The sequence below is a fragment of the Diuraphis noxia genome, unplaced genomic scaffold (genome assembly GCF_037042655.1).
Source record: "Diuraphis noxia isolate RWA-SAM2 unplaced genomic scaffold, SU_Dnox_SAM2 contig0005, whole genome shotgun sequence".
Taxonomy (NCBI): domain Eukaryota; kingdom Metazoa; phylum Arthropoda; class Insecta; order Hemiptera; family Aphididae; genus Diuraphis; species Diuraphis noxia.
In genome coordinates, this window is record NW_028301715.1 from 40,960,475 (window position 1) to 40,973,967 (window position 13,493).

Here is a 13,493-nt window from a genome sequence, read left to right on the forward strand (position 1 = left end):
ACAACAGGGATTAATTATTACTGCTATAATTATCTATCACGAGTATATATATATATGCTATACATAATAGCGTACAATTTAAGCACTTGATTTAAATTTTAAATGATAAAACTTTCGAAAGCTAATAATGTTCTACGCAATCAAGTCGACAATAAATAAACGCCCAATTTGTGAGTGCGATTTTATAATTGACTTAACAGTAATAATATGTCATAAGATTTCTCCACTCGAAACATTTGTAAAACAATCGCTTTAGGTGTACACACTGCGAACGTTTTCGTGTGAACGCGTGATTGTTAAAAGTTGCATATATTTTTCGAGGTCGTGGCAAACGTCGGTATTGTTGATTTTACAAACTCATTCGGTATCAAACACCTCAACTTTTCGGTTCGGCGGTTATAACCATTCACATAGATACCCGCCTGTAACAAGCAACTAAATCATTTGTCATTTTTCAGCCCAACATGGACTTGGTATCTGATCAAAACAAAAAATTGGTGAGTTTAAATTTAAATATTCACGGATAATAATACGGTTTTAAGAAGGGCAATCGTTATATTTTGTCATTGCTATTATCAATAAGGCCTATCGTAAAACAGAAAAAAAAACGGTTTTCGCAGGTACCAATAAATTTACTCCCTGTCTGTTAATTTTATACATAGATGCCTACAGTAAAACATCCTCATAACGGACATCCTATAAGACGGAAATATCCTAAGGCCGGGAAATAAAAACAGACCTACATAATACCCTATATCTCGTACTTTATTCAGTCTCCCTACAGTGGAGAAATCACTTTGGTACCGAGCGATTCCGTTTTGCTGTGTTTTTCAATCGTTTCTCCTGCCATTTATTTACCTTTATTTTTTTTTCATTTTGTCATGACCAATATTTTGATGCTAAACATAATAATATTCATCGTTTGAATTCCGTGCACAACATTATAGCGTTATCCTTTGAAAAACGTGTAAACTATATTTTTTATTCGGTGTGCAGTGTGAAAATATGATAATGTCTGCAGTAATAATAATTCTCGAGTAGGTATATTACGCGTTGTTCGCAGTTTCAACACAAAACAAATTCATATTCAAACACAAGACATTTGAACAAATAAAGGTATTCGTGCTCAATACAATATGCTACCTACCACCTCTTCGCTGCAGGTGTAGTATGCTTTGCTACCTACCGGAAAATAATATTTTCCTTTCATGTTCTCATAAATATTATATTATGAATTCGTTTTGTTTTCGGTTTTTTGTACATTAATTATTATTGCCTGGAAATCGTACGCCAGTTTTTATGTGGCTTGGCGTGGCGCAGTTTCTGTAATCAGTCACGCAATGTGATTGAGAGTACGCACTACCCGCTGCCACTAGTTGCCGGATGGGTGAACACCCGGGTTCTCGATGGAAAAAACGTTGCCACACAAAAATGTGTTACCAACCTACCGTTACAACCGTATTACTAACTCCTACCGTGACCCCCACAATAGCTGGTGGCCATAATTTTTAGATTCAAAACCAAAAAAAAAAAAAATTATCATATGGTGTGATTTTTCTCATATTGCAATATTTAAAATGACGAACGCAACCGTTTTCTATAAACTTATTAATTAGTGTTGATTCCATTTGTGATCATCTTCTTCTTAGTTCTCACGATATACCGTCATATCAAGTCCAGTGCACAACAATATTAATATATTGGATTATAATCTCTTACAGTTTTCCTATAATACCTATAATATGGACTTGCTTTTCAAACAAGTGATAATACTGTGTTTTACACAAAATATATACAAATACACGAACAATGCATCGTCACATAAAGATCTGGACATACCTACCTGTTATTCGTGTTCGCGACTATGTCTTAAACGAGTACAAGAAAACCTAATTTAGTAACAAATAGCTAATTAGCTTTGTTATATAACTGAATATTATAACATTTCGAAAATTTTAATTTTATCTTGCGATTTAAGGTAATGCATATTTGTCGTTGAATTTTTAAACAAGATCACACAGTTTTTCCACCTATATTTATTTTCATGCACTTAACACATTTTTAATTTAGTTAAATTTCACAAGTACAATTTTAGTTTATAACTTGTAACAAAGTGGAACACAGACGTGAGACATTAGGTTACTGAAATAAAACTATTAATTAGTATATATACAAAATACAATTAATTGCAAACTACTTATAATTATTATAACACTAAACGAATGCCTTTTTTGTTATTTTATAAAAACACGTAGTAAACCTACCTATTTTTCAAATAATTGAATTAGTAGGTTCATTTATTGTGTGGTATTTAATTAAAATTGCATTATTATTTATTTGCATCATTTTGATTAGTCGACAGTACAGAAATGCATAAAATACTTATGTAGTTATGTACATTTCCTTACTGACGCTGTAAAAATGTAATTTATTTAAAACATTTGTTAATTTAACAAAAACTTCGCCAAGTTGATTATAGGAGTCATAATTAATACCTCATGATAAATTAAACACTAAATGTCCAAAGAAAGTGAAACATCATAGACAAACATGAATAAAACACTAAAATAATATGATCTTATACAAAATATCTTATGTGGTGATATACTTAAAACTAAAATAAATAAAGTAGGCGTGGCAAAAAATTTGATTCGCTGCACGCTCGGCTTATTTTAATATTTGTTTTTAAACTGTATTTTTCGTTTCAGAAATACCCAAAGTCCATATGGTTTATCGTACTCAATGAATTATGCGAACGATTTACCTATTACGGAATGAGAAGTGAGTCCATTTTTATAGTACCTAGTTTAGCGATGGCTTAACTACAGCTCAGGTTATAAGTTCGCCGCTTGTGGATAATTATTCTAATACAATAACAATGTATATTCCATATTAGCCGTCTTGGTACTGTACCTGACAACAATATTGAAGTTTAACGGTGACGATTCGACGATAATATATCACAGTTTTGTATTTCTGGCGTACTTCATGCCGCTGCCTGGTGCTATCCTTGCTGACTCTTATTGGGGAAAATTCAAGTACGTATTATACGGCGTATGGTCTTAAATTGAACCGCCATAAACAATATAATATATCAACTTTATCACTGTTTTTAAATGACGATTTTTTTCTTTCTTTTAGAACGATTATGTATTTGTCAGCGATTTATGCGTTGGGAAACACTGTGCTCACCGGTGCTTCGATGGCAGATATGTTTAGCCTCCACGTTCAAAAGTTAATAAAATATGTTTTACTATAAATATTTATATTCAACAACAAATGTTCTAAAAATAATACACTACCTAGCAGGGGCGAACGCAGGAAAAAAATTCGGGGGGGAAGGTTGAAAAAATTTAAAGTAGGTATTCATAAATATCATATTATTCATACTGTATGTCTGTATTACACTTTTCTATATTTTATTTTAGTCACTTATACTATATACATAAATACATAATACATATATAATATACATATTACATAATAATATAATATCATAGATAATAATTAATAACTAATTATTACAATTTGTAGGTTAGTGTAGGTTAGTTGTAGGAATTTCCGGTAGACGGCAATTACACTCGTTGTCTGTCTACATTACGTACATCATCGGATTGGCGGCCTTCGATGTCGATCAGTTATTAATAAGTTATAACATACTGTCATACTCACTTCGAAACTGCATTATCATACATTTTATTGGTGATTTTACTGTATCCATTAATTTACAAACCACGGGAGAAGGGAAACTTTTTAATAACTAATAATTTATTTAAATTTTTTTGAAATGTTATTATTAATACACTAATACATTTCAACATTTGTAGATCAGATAATTTATTTTTTGTACCTACTATTTCGGGGGGTGTTTAAACCCTTAACCCCCCCCCCCCGGCGATCGCCCATGCTACCTAGCTAATATAATCGCGCAAAAATTGTACCCGAAACGAAATAAAAAACCAGGCTGAAGATAGCACAGGTATTTTTGCTAATCTAACGTACATCTGACGTTATTTGTTTGCTATAAAACCGGCATGACTCGATGCGCCCCTCGATTCGTATTTAAATTTCCAGTCGATATCGTAAAGTAAAACTTGCTCGGTATGGAATATATTTATTTATATTAATTTTATTCAAACGGGCTTGTGCCCAATAACAGTTTGAAATATAAGTAAAATCACTAAGTGCATAAAAAACGTATAAAAAACATAGTAAATAACAGAATAAAAATTAATGAACATAATAAAAATAATTCATCCATAAAATCTAATAATATAGATACAGAAATACTCAATAAACTTAAAATTAAACATAAAGATTTAGATGTATTCAGAACATAATAACTTTTTAGTATTTATTTGTATAAAATAACACAAAAAGTATTAGTAGACCTAGTTCGGTAGAAGACATAAGCGCCAAAATTAGATAAGAAAAAAAGTCATATCGAACGAATGCGCCAAAATCTACCGATTTATTATACTTATAGTTACCTATTATTTGTATGCGTATTTCAATTTGTTGTTGACATTATTTTATAAAATCTCAATCAACCGATTTGTTATACCTTACACAATCTATGATATTATGTTTTTATTTATTTAATTTTTAATTTTAATTTTTTTTTAAATATTTAAACGATACGCTTATTGAAAGATGGTTCCAGTCGAACGTAACACCTAAATCAGGATTTTCAACCACCCTATGAAATAAAATATTGAATTGATAATAAATTAATAAATAATAATCATGGAAAACTGGAGGCCTGGGAAATGATATGACTATGCACATCATAGTGTCTATAAATTATTATAATATCCTTCTCCCGAATTGTATTCAACCTATTCCAAAAAGATTACACGTGCGTTTAATACATTTTCACATACTTATCGACTTATTGACTTTATTTTTAGAATCATTTCTTTACTCGGATTATTTTTAATATCCGTCGGCACTGGGGGCATAAAACCGTGCGTTTTCGCGTTCGGTGGCGATCAGTTCCGTTTGCCTGAACAAGAAAAACAGCTGCTACACTACACTACCAAGTTCATGTTCGCAATCAACGTTGGCGCATTATTTTCGACGTTTCTGACGCCCGAATTGAGGCAGAGCGTACACTGTCTTGGCAGAGACACGTGTTTTCCGTTGGCTTTCGGTGTGCCGGCCGTGCTCATGTTGACTACCATCGGTAATTATGATCGTCATATTATTATAACGACGGGGGAAAGACTCCACCGATTTAAGCGCTTATTATTTATTTCACCGTAACCGCTTCAATGTGACGTGCATCAGATGAAAATAAAATAAAATATCTCTTTGTCACCGTGACTAATCCTCCTAACGATTGCCACACTGCAGCCCTCGTGCTCCTCGTCTTATATGTCATTTTTCTTTTAACGATGTATAATATCTATTATTATCTATAATAATATACACCCTGCAAAAACGATTAATTGCTGTACATTTATATAATATGCCACAGTGTTATTCGTATCTGGGAAAAAAATGTACGTGATAAAGAAACCGGAACACAACGTCATCGGCAGGACATTCGGTTGCATTTTCGTAAGTAAAATGTTAAACGTTCTTCATAAAACGTGACGAGTTGAAATCGATATCGGAAGAATCGATAGTCGATAAGGTACCTACGTCTCATGTACTCGCTTCAAATCTCCATGTTTAATTTTTTAAGTACGCGCTGCGCGCGAAGATGACGTCACGGGCTCCGAGCCAAACACACTGGCTGGAAAACGCTAAGGGAGTGTACACCGAAACGGAAATATCGGATACGAAGACAGCCCTGGACGTGATCCGCGTGTTTGTGGCTTATCCGGTGTTTTGGTCGCTATACGAACAACAGGTAAGATAATCGTAGATACGAATGGCGGACAATTTTCCCCCCGACTGTTTTTGGCGTAGTAGGACATTTCCCCCCCCATTTTTTTTTTAAAGTTTATTATTGAATAATATAATATTATTTATTATTTAATAAGAAATTATTTTTTTTCATAAATATAATAAAACGTAAACAATTTGTATATAAGTAAAAATGTAAAATAGGTTAAAAATTTCATTTTTTTTTTTTCATAAATATAATAAAAATTGTATAATAAAACATAAAAAAATTATATAAGTATAATAGTCTAAAAATGTCGACATAAAATGATATATTTTGTAAAAAACATTTAATTTCTGGTTCTTTTTTTATATCTAAGCACATATATTTTGTAATCGTCTTTCATATTTATTATTTTTTGTAAAAAAAAACCGTACCTGTTTAATTTTTAATAATTTATTAATTGCCATTGAATTTGACTTTTGTAGTGCTTCAATAAACATCCAAATATTTGGATGCTGAGTTCTTACCAAAGTCTTAAATTTATTATTGAAACCTTCACTTATATTATTTATTCTACCTGTGTTTTTCTTTGTAGCATTATGTACATTCCATAAATAATATTATTTAATATAAAAATAATATTTTATTAAAAAAATAACTAATTTATTATTAAATAATAAATTATATTATATTATTCAATAATAAACTTTAAAAAAAAAATGGAAGGGTGGAAATGTCCTACTACGCCAAAAACAGTCGTGGGTGGGGGGTAAAATGTCCGGGGGGAAATTGTCCGGATACCGTAGGTACCTACATTAATATAATAACATAATAACCCAAAAATCAATTAACTATGACTCCGTAATCAGATAAAAGTTGTAAGCCAAAATGTACAATTGTACCTTGATCCAGATTTTTGGATCACAATCGGTCATGTATTAAAGTACTAATCGAATATATATACGATGCAAACGTTTAAAATATAAAAATCTTCCTCTCTAGCCTGGAAACATTTTAATCGAACAATATTTCTCGGTATGATAGGAATGAATTCAAATTCAGGAACGTATTGTGTAATTGTATATAAAATAATTAGACAACAAATACAGAGTACAATAGTGATAAGGCTACGTTAAAATTCAAACACCGGCTACAAGAACAGCCTTGTATGCGATAATTATTGTGTTCATGGCATGACCGGTGTTTTGGTCTCTAATCGAACAACTGGTCTATGGTATGTGTTTATTGTTATAACCGGTGGTGGTGGCGTGGCTTTTTGCTTCTATGAAATGACGGTTTAAAATAATAAGTATTATTTTTGACATGATTTTAATATAAGAATCGCTTATAAACGACTCTATCAATACTCACTGGCCACCCACTTCTTTACCACGAAGCGGTCGTTTCATAAAATAGGTATTTACGCCACTGCAGCTCCGATCATAGGATTCGTAAATTCTACATTGATATATATATTGTTGCATGTGTGACGTCACTTCCGTTCTTCCACAGGGTTCCCGATGGACGTTACAAGCCATGCTGATGAATGGCCGCGTGGAATTTTTAGACTGGACAATCAAACCAGATCAAATGCAGACACTTGTACCATTGTTCGGACTGACGTTTCTCGTTCTCTTCGACGTTGCTTTATATCCGTTACTCGCTAAGGTTGGCATCCGGAAACCTTTACAAAAGCTCACGTTGGGCGGTGTCTTGGCCGTCATAGCATTTACAATCGCAGCCCTACTGCAGTTTAAAATTTTTGTAAGACTCGAGCTCGGGCATTTTATTTTTTTTCAATCCATATTCCATACATAATAAACAGGTTTGTTTTTTTAGGGTGACAACACTGAGATACCGTCTGGACAAGGTCGCCTAAACATTTACAATGGATTCGATTGTAAAGTATTCGTACGCTCGAGGACGTTAGACGTACAAGATCACATCGGTCCTCTGGAAATGATCAACGTTACTCATACAGTCGTGTCGCGGGATGACATCTTCATCACATTAGAATTTGAACCCGAGTGCTCATTTGTACCAGATAACTACGAGTTCGATACCACCGTGACGATAATCGAAGGAGAGGTAAAAATTGTGTTGTAATATAATATTATACGTTTTCATTAATGACACTTAAACTATTCTTCTATCATCTATGCACTTATTTACCATTTTTAATATAATATAAGTTTACGCTTACAGAACAATATAATTATTTGTTTTGTTTTTTTCATTTCATTGGCCAATATCAATGCGCATTATATTATTAAATATTTTATAATATATTTAATAGTATAAGATTATAATATCAATAATATTTTCATATACCTAAAATGAAATACTCGTATGCGAAGCTGAACAGATCAGGTTCAAATATATTTACAATTATAGTACAAGTCTTGTTTACGAAGAGACCATTTACTTGAAAAAATTTAATTTATTGTTATTCATTTTTTATTATTAATTTAATGGGGTTTTATCTTTTTCTGATATTTGATCATCATATTTTTTCTTAATGCTAGGTGAATTCTTATCACTTGGTCAATTCAAATCCGAATACAATCACATTAAACAACGTTGGCATTAGTGACAGTTTGGTTAAAGAAAAATTTGGAAATCCTAACTTGAGGTGTGTATCTATACGTCATATTGTCTGTTTCACTATTACCTATACAATACTATCCAAATTAAAATACGAAAACGAATAATTTTAGAATTTTTATCGATTACACATTTGATTTCGACGATAATATCACTTTGACTAGTGCAGATCAAAACTCGTTTACCTCGTACTCTCTCTCTCAATTTCGAGGGATGAACTTTAATGCTGTTAACGTGGGGAAGTAAGTAACGAAATATATGTTTATACCATTACAATTATGAATTTAAAATAATTTAATTTAAACATAACATGTCTATAACAGGTATAATTTAGTGTACAATGGAAAAGTATTGGACATTCCACCTGTGGACATTATACCAGCAACGTTTTATACACTCACTTTGCAACGAAATGGCGATAAAATGGTAAAATTTGATAATATGCTCAACCTGAACATTGTAATTTATAAACTACAAGCAAATATTATGTGAAAAGGAATTTATATAGGATGTGCGATTATTTACCGAGAATGAAGGAAACTATATTCACATTCTGTGGCAGCTACCACAATATTTGTGTATGATTATTGCAGATGTCATATTTGTGGTCACTACATTAGAATTTTCGTTCACAGAGGTTGGTAAAATTTGTCTTATCAAATAATATCGTCTATATTTAACATAATATTGTATTAATTCTATGACACATTCCGGATACATTTACCTAAGCGGATACGTTTTTAATTATTTTTATACTAATATACTAACAGATTTTAACGATTTTGAATTTATTAAGTTTTATGATTTTGAAATTTATTTAATACAGCTCGTCTATACCGATGGACTAGTACTGAGAGCTAAAGTTGGCTCGAAGGAAATAGTATTATTTGAATCACGTGATTCACAAAACTATATTAATGGGTGGGTGTCCTATGGATGAAATGGGTAATTTGAACAATTTTTAATAGTTATTTAACCACTGATAACCTATGAGTTTTTGGGTACTGCAAAAATATTAAATGTAAGTAAGTCAAGGAAAAAAAGTTCAAGTCGTTACCGGTAAGAGTAACCTTTGAGTCGATTTAATAATTTTTAATCCATGTTTAACATTACGAAACCAGAAATATGGAGTTCACTAGTTCAGTATTACTTAAAATAAATAACATTTTTTTATTGTTTATGGTATAGGCCCCGATAAACATAAAGTCATTCATATCTGCTGTAAGTTTACTGACAACGGCATTGGGAAATTTGTTGGTCGTAATCATATCGACAATATCGATTAAGAATCAGGTTAACTGTGAATAATTTGTTTTAATTAAGAAATACACTACAGGTAATAATATTTATAACCTTTTTTTCGTTTATACTTAAAGGCACACGAATATCTTCTCTACTCCGGTATCATGCTTGCTGATACGCTGTTATTGGCCTATTTCAGTATTGTTTATCGGAGTAAGAATACCAACGAAACTACGGCAATGTCACATACCGAATACAAAAAGGAAGAAATTACTGTTTTCGACTGAGCTATTGTATTAAATTCCGCTTACTTTACGCCCAAACTCGAAAAATTTATATTCCATGTTGGACTACATTGTTTTAAAACGTATTGTAATATTAATAAATTACGCGTTCTGAAACCTATTATTGATTTACAAATTATTATAGAATCAAAAAATATAATTACATTATATTATTATGTATGTATATGGTCATATGGATACGTTACAGATTTGGAACTCAAAATTCGTCAAAACTGATTTTAACTATAGGTAGTTAAAACTTGAATTAACCACAACTCTCAAAGTTTAAACTAGTTAAAGCTTTTTTTATTTAGACATTTTAACTTGGAGTTAATTGTAGTTTTAACCACTTTAAATCAATCTCGACGGATTTTGGGTTTTAACTGTAACATATATATAAATATAACTATTTATCTGTATATTTCTTTTTTTAATGTAACTATGTACCTATAATAATATTAATATATTATGTATTATACTTGATGTTTTTTCTTTGCAAATCTGTTTGAAAAAATAACCTTAAAATTTAAATTATTTTATTTTAAAAATAAAATATTTAGTTTTAAATAATAGATCAAAGGATAGGTCAAATGTACAAACTGCTCGCAGATTTTTTAAACAGTTGTTTAAGCTGTTTTGACCAAGTATCATAAAATACGATTAAAATTCGAAATTCAATACTATCACAATAACTATTTTCTTACTGAATCTGTTGACGAACATTTATAATAACAATCGTAAGCTTAGTATTTGTTAAAATGTCATCCGTTTTATGCTTTTTATTTTATAAGATAAAGTAAATATTATATTTATATTACGAGTAGTTATAGCTGATCTTCCAGCATATGGCATGGCCTCTGAAAAATTAATGATAATGTCGTTGAATTTTGTCGTCCGTTAAATGTAAACAGTAAGCTACACAAATATTTCAACACATTCATATTTTGGTTATGGTTTTGAGTTTTTGACTGTTTATAAAATAACATAAGATAACAAGTCTTAAATTATATTCTGAAATTATAGTAAGTATTTGATTTTATTTACCAATAAATGAATTAAGTAATAACCTAAAATATTCACGAGACAATAAATCCCTGTTAGCTTCTCATTAAATTATAAATTTTAAAAAATTTGTTACAAATTACACATCTTTGGGTACCTACTACCTATACACCAAATTTCAATACAGCTTGTCTGTAACACTTTGTAATAGATTGCCACACACACACACACACACTCTCAAATATTGCCTTATGTGCATATATAGATAATCTTATCATTTGTTGTTCAGCAATCGCTATATATATTGTTGCAAACTTGAATTTTAGTTTGGTGTAACTGTTTAAGGAAAACCACTTTCCTTCCACGCGTATAAGATATTATATATAATATGTATAGACGTGATCCGTACAGCAGTTTAGTAGATAAACGTAGATATTATAATAATAACAGTGCTGCGGTACTATAACTTATCGTGAAATTATATGTTCACACTTTGTATGGTCGTATCGCTTTTAATTTCAAAAGGCATAAACCTGCAATTTTCTCAGGTACCTATAGGTAGATATTTTAATAAGTTTATACTGCCTTATACCATTATTATTATTGTAGCCCACCGAGTCGAATGGTCCTTTGGTATAACTGACACAGATACTAATCACACGCGGTGGGTAATTCAAGCGCAGTAGGTGAGGAGGGGGGCTTGGGGGCTTAGCCCATATAAACTTATAAACTCGTATATTAAAAATGATAATACATTATGATGTACGTCAAACAGTAAAATGCTGCGCAAAACAAACACGTACTCAACGACAATGCCATCGACTTGATCAGATATAACAGACATAACCAACGATAACTTCAAAAAACGTAAGAAATATTTGTAATTTGTAGGTACTTGTTTTGATGTTCTGTTAAGTGAATTTACGTTTTATTGTCAAATTGTATTTATGTTTATATTCGATACATTTAATCGTGGATAGCTTTGTCTGGATAAACGCAACGAATCTGATCCATAGAACTCGTATTCTACAGACCAATGAGATGATTGCTCGATGTTCTGATCATTTATTTTTTGCACGTCTGTGAAACTATCGATAAAAAAATTCTATAGTTCATGTTATCATCATAGTTTATCGTCTACCTTTATTTTATCCTTTTACAAGGTAAGTTTTGAATAGGTGTTATCACAATATTTACGATATATATATCACACTCGATCATCGTGTCGAAATGTTTATATAAGTCTTTAAAAAAAAAATCTCAAAGCTTTATTATAGTAAGTAGTAGGTACCTATATAAATATATTTTTACAGAATTTTATTGAATTTAAGATTTATATAATAACATAATATTATATTTTATGTCCATGTAATAGGTAGAAAATGATCTCTACGGGTTCTTCGTAACGATGGGACTTTGATAGTTCGCGACGACTAGCTAATCGGTGAAGATTATAGTATAATCGACCTCTATAAATAACACTCGATCTTCTATTTGTATTTTCACCCAACAATTTAAAATACAGCGTAAAAAGTAGATGATACGATAGTTCCGATGGCTTATAGTATTATACAGGGTGTAACTTAAAAAACCTGACAAATAAAAAAACAAAATTTAAATGACAAAAATTATGAAAATAATATGGATAATTAATAGTTTTAGAAACATACTTATTTCGGAATATTATCCTAGAGAATATTTCGAAAAATGTATTTTATTTCAAATGAATAATGCTACAAAAATTATATCGATTCATATAAATAAACTTTCACACTTCGATAAACATTTTTACCATCAAAATTTGTCTAAATATCAGATTTACAAATTGGCTATTTTTAATTTTTTCAGAAATATTAAAACAAGTTTAGCTATTGGTTAGAACAAAAGCTATTTAATTTGTCAGGTGTTTCTATTACATCCTTTATGTTTATGTTTGACGCAATAATCCCTAACCAGATTAACAAGAGTTCAATTATCATTCGAGTAATAAAATATTAATGTCATTGAAGATATATTATCATACACGTGTTATTTACATTATAAAAAGCTAGTATGCTATAGAAGTACTATATTTTTTTCTCCTACATTGGGAGTTGGTAAATCATATAATATAGATATATTTTACTATATTGCAGGTATCTAGTAGTAGCATGCTACATTTTGTTAGGTTAGGTATAATATATTCAATTTTTTTTTATTGTTATATTTGATTAGTGTTTTTATATGGGTAGATAACAATAACCAAAGCGTTTCGATAATCGGTAAGGAAAAACATGTTATTCCTAACCCAAAAACATATTGTGTTTAAAAGAGAACATCACATATCATTGTAAAACCAAATATTATATAATATACGTTCAACGCTTAGTTGAGAATCTAAAATACTATTATACGACTAAATAATTGATACAGTATACGACCTACCACCTACCGAGTAGGTACATTATGTTGTGTTGCATAATCAAAACGAATAATATGGTCTGGCGTGAGGAACTGAGGTAATTTACACTTTGAAGTAGGTATCT

The 13,493-nt window shown here is 30.6% G+C and overlaps 1 protein-coding gene across 4 annotated transcripts; it reads left to right on the top strand.

Annotated features, from left to right (window-relative positions):
* Window positions 1-192: 192 nt before the first annotated feature.
* LOC107173442 (peptide transporter family 1-like) lies at window positions 193-10,449 on the top strand. 4 transcript variants are annotated; one of them, XM_089229258.1, is made up of 16 exons: window positions 370-387; window positions 459-497; window positions 2,709-2,781; window positions 2,897-3,038; window positions 3,142-3,234; window positions 4,911-5,185; window positions 5,480-5,562; window positions 5,690-5,857; window positions 7,349-7,600; window positions 7,676-7,924; window positions 8,362-8,468; window positions 8,554-8,682; window positions 8,764-8,866; window positions 8,949-9,077; window positions 9,629-9,733; window positions 9,817-10,449. In XM_089229258.1, the coding sequence occupies exons 2-16, from the start codon at window positions 465-467 to the stop codon at window positions 9,967-9,969; spliced, it is 2,094 nt and encodes a 697-aa protein (XP_089085384.1). In that variant the 5' UTR covers window positions 370-387; window positions 459-464; the 3' UTR covers window positions 9,970-10,449. The 4 variants fall into 4 exon arrangements, 3 of the variants coding, with proteins under 3 accessions (XP_089085383.1, XP_089085382.1, XP_089085384.1); XM_089229256.1 differs by having other exon boundaries at window positions 196-497; window positions 9,629-9,740; XM_089229257.1 differs by lacking the exons at window positions 9,629-9,733; window positions 9,817-10,449 and adding an exon at window positions 9,267-9,622 and having other exon boundaries at window positions 193-497.
* Window positions 10,450-13,493: the final 3,044 nt, after the last annotated feature.

What these genes read in the sequence shown, in the direction of transcription:
- LOC107173442 (XM_089229258.1), top strand. Translation starts at nt 465, where the DNA reads ATGGACTTGGTATCTGATCAAAACAAAAAATTG. An exon ending in TTTGGAAATCCTAACTTGAG is followed by an intron (nt 8,469 to 8,553) that starts GTGTGTATCTAT and finishes GAATAATTTTAG; the next exon opens with AATTTTTATCGATTACACAT. An exon ending in AACGAAATGGCGATAAAATG is followed by an intron (nt 8,867 to 8,948) that starts GTAAAATTTGAT and finishes GAATTTATATAG; the next exon opens with GATGTGCGATTATTTACCGA.